This window comes from Parambassis ranga, chromosome 1 (genome assembly GCF_900634625.1).
Source record: "Parambassis ranga chromosome 1, fParRan2.1, whole genome shotgun sequence".
NCBI classification, from domain to species: Eukaryota; Metazoa; Chordata; class Actinopteri; family Ambassidae; genus Parambassis; species Parambassis ranga.
Genome location: NC_041022.1, coordinates 25,668,446 through 25,676,563, shown reverse-complemented (window position 1 = coordinate 25,676,563; position 8,118 = coordinate 25,668,446). Strand labels below are relative to the sequence as shown.

The following is an 8,118-nucleotide window of genomic DNA, read 5'->3' as shown; positions in this document are numbered from 1 at the left end:
GCATGACTGATATTTGTTCATTTATTGATTTTATGTAAGATCAGTTCTATCTTGCATAAAATCCATAAAAGAAACAACCCTAAAACAGAATAAAATGTGCAACAATGCTAAAACAAAATGAGCTCAGTTAGCTTCCCTATTAAGCAGAGTGATGGACAATGGAATAAAGACAGCTTCAGTCAATTGGTTTTACGTCTGTGAGCTCTGTAGCATCTACCTGTAGGTAGTAGTTCATACTCGGTGCAAAAATTTGTTGATCCAGAGTTGAGCTGCGATCCAGCCTGACAGCTGCTCCCTCATATAGACTGTTACAAAGCGTAGACTTGTCACTTTTATCGCTACCTTCACCAGTTTACATTAAAAAACATTCACTCAACTTTTGCTACCTCAAAAACAAACACCTCAAAGAGTCCTCTGATAGGGATTCTCTTCACAGACCTGTGTTTGGTGGGAAGTCTGGCTGCTATAAATGCTATCAACACTTCAGCTGACTTTATAGGGCAGCTCATGCCTCCCACTGTACCTGTAATTTACCCATCTCTAGCCAAAAACTGTTCACACGATGCACACAGCTGAGGCTTACTTAATGTTAGATAATTCACTTAGTGTATGTTAGATGGATTATATTGAAAATACAATCCTCAAATATACAGGTGAGCCTAGCGTTGCATTAAGGGTAGAACTGTTCAACATCACGGCATACTCCGTTTATTTCCTAATGTTACATGATTCCATAGACTGTGACATTTTATAAAAACTGTACTACAGTGCATCCTCTAAGTCTGCCTGTTTGGATGAAGCTAAGTTAAGCCCATAGTCTTCAACGGAATAATTACTAAAAAGAAGGTGCTTGAGCTGCTAACAGGTTACCACAACAGCAAAAATACACAGTAACAAACAAAAATCAAGCTACGATGTCTTCTGCCGTAGTGCTTATTTTTCAATGTAATGTGTGGCTTATCTAGTGGTGCAATTCTATACACATGTAAAATGCATTTTACTGGACCAACCGGTGAACTGGCAGTACAGTGTTCCTGCAAACTCACTGATGAATGTTCACCCTAAAACCACTGAAAGGCTTTGAACAGGACTTTCTCTGTTGTGAAATAACAGTGTGCACTGGGTGTTTCACTCTCAGGAATATATTCACTGTCTGTAAATATACCCATCTCACAGGTTGTCCTTAACAGAGCCATTTACACTCTGATCACAGTGAGTGCCTTTTCATCTTTTTGTAAAGGTGACTGTGGCGTCTTTGTGTGTTCAGGCCTTTTTTACATGAACCATAAAGGTCTGGTTTTCTTACCTTTTATCAGTGAGCTGGTGTTCCCATATAGCAATTTACAGTTGTTGAATTTATATTATTAGTTCTTGTATTGTAACTGAAAATATTTAGCGTAGTTGTAGATGATTGATGTGGATGTTGATGGAGTTGAGGTAGCACATAAAAAGCTTCACCTTGAAGGAATTTGGTGTCCTTATTTCCACATCTACCTCTGTGTATACACAACTATTACATGAATAAAGAGTTCATTTTCAAAGCACAGTTCATTATTAATGGTCCAAGTGCAACATTGTTCCACCCAAGTAGAGTTCAATTTGTTTGTTTCTCTTTTCTATTCATTGTTTCCAACCACAGCACCCACAGGCCAAAAAATGAAGATATGAGAATAATACGACAAACAAAATAATACAGAACAAATTTTAAACCTTGAAACATTAGGAACATGTACACAGATCTGAAACCGAGTTCATCAGAAATCTGTAAAGTTGGCTTCCAATTTATCAGCAGGTCTTCTTTTGCATCCCACAAAACTCAAAGGCCATCACTTAGCTGAATAAGCACATGGGTCTTCTTACCAGGCCCAGCAAGTGTCAGGACCGCGCCAGAACCGACCTGTGCGCCTGCACTGCCGTGAAGGGAATTTGGTACAATGTCAACAAAGTGATGTCCAAAGCAAAGGCCTTGGTGTGCCAACCCCTAAGTGTTGTTCATGTAGAGTACAAATAAACCAGGAGATGACCAGGCCTTCAACACTCTGTAAAATTCAGTTTTTATTATATGAAAACAGCATTTCCAGCAGTACACAATCAACAGAAAACATAAGTACCAGCTTTTGTGACTGCATTTAACTAAGATTATTTAGTTTTTATCTGAAAGGTGTACATACTGATACATACATCAATCTCTATGCCCTGCAAATTATTGGTATTTAAGGCACAACTAGCATTGTAAATAACAGAATAACTTTCAAGGAGAGGATCACGTAAATAAGTCCCAGAATTCTAATCATTGTAAAATCTTAAGCAAAACATACAGGATATGTGTAACCTAGTGTAAAAGCATATGCAAAGAACAATAAACCAGCAAGTCTCAGAGCTGTCCAGATAATTTTGTTAGCAGCCACTAATAAGTTCAACACGTTGACATCATTTTGAAAAGTGTGCCATCCACAAAAGACGACTGTAAAACAGTGCTGCACCAGGAGTGCCTAATCGTCTGACACAGCATTGAGGGAAAGGTGGTGATTGTAACATTGTCCATCTTGCTTGGTCCAGAGTGATAATAGAACTGGTTGCTCTCCTGACAATAACATTGTCCAAACAGTCCTATTATCAGCTGAGAAATGAAATCCACACACAGACGGCAATAACTGCAGTTCCCCCTACAACCTCTGGAGGCTTGGAATAGATATATATAGGGAATATTCACCTGGTACAAAAACATCTGCCGGATCAGTCCCTCCCTTCCTAACTGGGCTCAAATATTATGTAAGACAAAAGAAAACATTTTAAAACTAATCTTCCATCTAGTTACAAAAGTCTCCATCATAATAAAGACATTTGAACTGTCTTCTTCCCTTCAGTCTTCTGTCCTTGTCCACCTTTCCATCTCTTTCAATCGCCTCTCCAGGATCTTCACATGCTCCTCCAGGTGAGTGATTTTATTACCTGCATTAGAACCACTTGAAGTACCGATGCCCAACAAGATGCAGACACACACCAGGGCAGCTACTCGAAACACCATTGTCTCTGTGCCGACCCTGTGGTCGCTCAGGATGAGTCCAAAACAAGCCAGAGCCACAGCTATCTTCAGCAGCCTCAGGGCCTGCCACAAAGTAGAGGCAATCAGCTGGAAGGCAAGAGAGATCAGCCAGTAGCAAACCCCAGCCACAAGGACCCACTGAGCAACAAAGACCAGCCCCTCTGGGGTTACTCTGTTGAATGGAAGTTTGACTGTAAAGAACAAGAATGAGAACATATTATATTGCAATATCTAATATTTGATATAATTTTTAACTCATTACGTACGGTGGCAGAAAAAGCTGACAGCAATGCAACTTATGCATCTTTATCAGGTTGCCAATGTCAGCAGAAGCAGAAATATATGACGGCCTTGTCCAGTTGGATGGTTTATTGCCCTGGTATGACTAATTGGTTCATAGCCATGGTCTGATTGGTTGGTTTGTAGTCCTATTTCGATTGATTAGGTACAGCATCTCACTGCAGCCTCCCATCTCTCCAAGACCTGTACATCTCCAGGACTCTGTGGCATGCAGCTCGCATCACAGCTGACCCTTCTCACCCTGGACATGGACTCTTTCAGCCACTCCCTTCAGGCAGGAGGTTACAGTACAAGAACAGCTTCTTCCCCTCTGCTGTTGGACTGTAATTAATCATACTGCTCTGCACTGTCACTTCACACTGTCACTTTAGTATAATCACTATACCGTGCTCCAGTCATGATCCACCTGATGACTACTTGCACTACTTAGCACACTTGTACCACCTCACAGATCCATATGTGGTACCTGTTACACTGAGTCATATCAGGGTCTATGTTGTGCTCATAACCATTACTCATGTCCCTCTCATCCGTCTTCTCATATGTCAGTTTATAGCCTTATTTAGTTTAGATCACATTGGTGTAACTTTATTATTATATCTTATTTATTTTACTGTACCCCAATGCATGCTTCTTTTTGTTACTTGTTGTATGTTTTACGTCTGCACTAAATCACTAAGGCAAATTCCAAGTAATGTGAAACCTCTTCACTTACATGGCAATAAACACAATTCTGATTCTGGTTTGGATAATAAGGTTCCCTTCTGACGTATGTGTGCAGGCACTTGGCATGGAAGAGCTTGTTTGTGCATGTTGGCAAACTCTCTGTTCTTAAGAGAAATTCTTAGTTTAAAAGCAAACTTGTAGGATAGGTAAAACAATGTTTTTGGTTTGTTATAGCACATTAGACCATGGCATCCCACCAGATTTTCTTTAATTAAAGAGGAAGAAACTGTGGAAGATTCATCCTTACCATGGAGTCCAGCAGCCTGCAGGAGATCTGAGAGATGCTGCAGTACTACGCTCAGTCCACCTGCCAAACCTCCAGCAACAACACTCAGAACCTTAGAGAAGGCCTGAAGGGAGAAGAGGGTTAAGGGTTATTTTCATGGTCATCCCTACCACAGTTTACATATCTCCAGCTTCTCAACTATTGTGTAGAAGTCTGACAAATCAAAATATCTTCCTTCTAATAATCTGGTCACACCATTCCCCTAAAAGCACAGCAGAAAAGTACAATATGATAAGTTAACCTACCGGTAATCAAAACTGAGCAGTGAAGTTGCTTTTAGGAGAACAATGTCAGTCGGGGGAGAGTTGAGTCTTTTACACACCTTGCACAACAGCAACCACTGTATTAAAATTATCACTGATGCAGAGTTAAGATCAATCAGATCAGCAAATCACATGATTTATTTTTAGTATACTCACTCACTATACTCACTATTAGACTGCCACTCACAGTCTGCAAGTGGCAGTCTAATTAGCACCGAACGGTGCGAGAGCCCTAATGAAACCACCGCAGTACATAATGCAATGTGGACAAAACTTGGACTTACAGTACTGCTATGGACCTGAGTCTGAACAGATATATATGCTAATAGGATGATACGGTCATAGCGCCACCTACTGGCAACAGGAACTTTCTCTTGTAAACGTGTTTGTTGTACGTCTCTGGAAATGAGAGGAGAGGAGAGCATAGGACAGCAGAGCATAGAAGAGAAGACAGCGAGGGCCCCGTGGATCGGAAGGTGTGCGAGGGCCCACAATGCTGCCTGCAGCTTTAAGTTTTTGCATGTATCTTATACAATGTGCATGAAGCCTCTTAAACGTTACCACATCATGTGATGTACAGTATCTCACAAAAGTGAGTACCTCATTTTATTAAATCTTCTCGAGGGACCACACTGAATATAACTTGGATCAGTGCACAGCTTTTATAGCAGTATAGATTTACTGTCCTGTGGGAAAAATGCACATTTCTATTTACTGCAGTGAATTCACTGAGAACAGAACATGCATTTGGGTAAAAAACCTAAAAACGACAGGAAGTTTTGGTTATGTCTATATAAGGTGTAAATGCATGCAGATGCAGTTTTGTTTTGGGCTGTTTGATTTCACTTTCTAAAGTTAACGAGACTTCAGATTTCAGCATGTACCATAAACTGTCCCACACTAAAAATAACAGCCCAAGTTCTAAAACTAGCACATACGGCACACGTAAAAATAAAAACGTTCCACGCCCTCTGAGTTGAAAGTAAAGTAAACTATCACCTCTCACCCTCTGCACCATCATAAGCGTCTGGTTCCCTGCAAGACTGCCAAAGTAGGTCCTTCCCTCCCCGGCCAGGTCTGCCAGGGCTGTCCGGAGCTCCTGGATGATCCCGGATCGACTCTCGAACACTTCCTCTCCTGAAGCAGATAATACCAGGACGCTCAGCACATACAGCGCTACAAAAACACTTTGTTTTGAATAAGACATGTTGCGAGCAGGTAATAATGACCACTGCTTCAATACAACACACAAACAGTGAGGAAAACTACATAAAGCGACAGGTAAACACCCACGGACACGACACAAAGTTGTACAACAGGATATGGAACATGTAGTGTGAATGAAGGGAAAGACGTCTGCCACCTATTGGGCAAACAGTCCATGAGGGCTCTCGTTTCCTTATCTGCTTCTTCTTCTGTTGAAATCGCGGGTGGTAACCAACACTTGACGTGCGTTATTACCGCCACCTACTGATGGCTTATGGGTCATAAAGTCCTGTTGCAAATGACGAATTGCCATGAAAGGAAGTGCTGAAGCTTGGTACATAAGTAAAAGTAGAAGTGCTAAATCCACAATTCTAGTCTTAAGTAGGCTACTTATTTTGAAATAAAACTCACAATGAGTTGCCTCTCAACATCCAGGTGGTGCCATGTTGTGAGTGCAGATACAGCTCCTGGTAATACTTCTATCTATGTCTCTACCAGTAATCAGCAGCTCTTCTCATTGGGGCTGACTCAGAATGCTGTGGTATATCCACCAATCGTTTTTTGGGCCCTCTAAATTCAAACCTATCTTTAAAATACAGCCACTACTGTCTCAGTTCATGAAGGCTGACTCAGGATCCATGTTCAATGCTTTCAAATTTATTGAAACATGTATTTTAGTTCATAACATTGAATTATTTTCTTTTACACTCTGACACAAAAACACACATGAAGTCTTGATACAGAGATGTCTTTGAATAAGACATACTGCGAGCAGCCAGGTAATAATGACCACTGCTTTAATAACATACAGTGAAGAAAACTACATAAAGCGACAGGTAAACATCCACGGATGGATGCCAAAGAAAGTTTTACAAAATGTAGTGTGAATGAAGGAAAAGCCGTCTGCGATTGGGCAAAGAGTCCATGATGGCTTTCTTTTCCTTCTTTGTCTGCTTCTTCTGTTTAATTGCAGGTGGTAACATTTGACGTGCATTACTCAGAATAATCCTATATGTATGTCCGCTCAGCAGCAAACGGAAGTATGTGTTTATATTCCCTATATGTATGCAAGATAATAATAACAAACAAGCATCATTGCATGATTTTTGAAGGTTAAATCACCAGAAGTAAAGCGTGGATGGGTTTGTGGGTCTGTGTGAAACTTACAAAACAATAGCTCTAAACGTCTCTGAATGCAAAATTGCTGACAGCTGTAAATTGTTAAAAACTCTGCTGCTACTTTTTGTGATATTGAACCTTCAAAACAAGGTATTTCAACCCTGAAACCATCTGTTAGCTTAGTCTGACACAACTCTTAAAGGTCTTAGGTGGTTTTACAGACAGGTTCTTCTTGCAGCCACCCACAAAGCATGCTAACATTATTTGTGTCATGCTTGGAGCATTAGGAACAGATATATTGCTTTTGCTGTTCACGCTTCTCCCTTTTTTCTAGTTCTATTTCTGTACTTCTTGTCATTGTCATATTCAGGTCTCCACAGAGTAATGAAATGTACAGCAGATGTATAATTGTCTGGGCACAGCCGATGAGTCATCTGAATTAGAAGTGATCTGTAGCTCAGTTACGTCTGGTCCAATGGTTGATTAGTCCTGGTTGGAGGATGTAACAGTAGAGGTGGGTGGGGCAGATTGAGTGAGAGACTGAAGAAGACAAAAAGAGAAAGAGTCAACTCTCTAGGGAAGTAGTTAGTGCACAGGTACAGCCCCTTTTCTATTATACAGTGTTATTTTGGGACTCAGCAACAAACATGAACTAATGACAGCCTGTAAACAAACTATTCTAACAAATGATCTGAGACTTTTAATGTCCTCTGAAGATAATTCACTACTACCCCAGGTGGCTTCATCAGTTCTGCTGGAGAGTTCACCTATATGGATTGTACAGCTTCAGCAGTTTCAAGTCAAACAATAAAGCCTTACAATACAAACTGTTACCGTGTGTTAAAGTCAGCACTGGCTGAAGAAACCTTGTCAGGTGGGTTAGAGGCTCTTTAAAGTAGGATGTGGAAACTATCAGTGACTAGATTTGGATGTACCGTGAGTGGATGGACCATTAACTGGATACTTACAGTGTACTGTCCAAAGCTGTGTCTCTGTCTGAAGAGCAGGGAGAAGAGGGTGGCAGAGATGGCTGTCTGCACCAGAGTGAAGAGGAGAATGGATGACTTCAATCCCCTGCTCAGCGTCTGAAAGACAAATTAAATGGCAGTTACCACTGTATTCAACTTTCGAAACGCCAGACGTGCATGTTCAGGGATCCGACACTATAGCAC

General features: G+C 40.9%; 2 protein-coding genes across 2 annotated transcripts in view; both read right to left on the bottom strand.

Moving 5' to 3' along the window:
- Positions 1 to 2,030: 2,030 nt before the first annotated feature.
- Positions 2,031 to 5,972, bottom strand: tmem109 (transmembrane protein 109). The gene is made up of 3 exons (XM_028406499.1): positions 5,628 to 5,972; positions 4,320 to 4,422; positions 2,031 to 3,237 (listed from the first exon to the last, which is right to left on the bottom strand). The coding sequence occupies exons 1-3, from the start codon at positions 5,826 to 5,828 to the stop codon at positions 2,864 to 2,866; spliced, it is 678 nt and encodes a 225-aa protein (XP_028262300.1). The 5' UTR covers positions 5,829 to 5,972; the 3' UTR covers positions 2,031 to 2,863.
- Positions 5,973 to 6,468: 496 nt separating this feature from the next.
- The window catches only part of tmem176 (transmembrane protein 176), a 4,167-nt gene continuing 2,517 nt past the window's right edge, over positions 6,469 to 8,118 (bottom strand). The window contains exons 6-7 of the mRNA XM_028406131.1: positions 7,915 to 8,031; positions 6,469 to 7,486 (exon numbers count right to left, since the gene is read on the bottom strand). Of these exons, the coding sequence (XP_028261932.1) occupies positions 7,430 to 7,486; positions 7,915 to 8,031 (174 nt within the window). The 3' untranslated portion in view covers positions 6,469 to 7,429. The remainder of the gene's footprint in view (positions 7,487 to 7,914; positions 8,032 to 8,118) is intronic.

Excerpts from the sequence above, each read along its gene's own strand:
- tmem109 (XM_028406499.1), bottom strand. The coding sequence starts at position 5,828 with ATGTCTTATTCAAAACAAAGTGTTTTTGTAGCGCTGTATGTGCTGAGC. Across the intron at positions 4,423-5,627 it reads CGCTTATGATGGTGCAGAGG|GCCTTCTCTAAGGTTCTGAG; the intron begins GTGAGAGGTGAT and ends TTCTCCCTTCAG. Across the intron at positions 3,238-4,319 it reads GCAGGCTGCTGGACTCCATG|TCAAACTTCCATTCAACAGA; the intron begins GTAAGGATGAAT and ends TGTTCTTTACAG.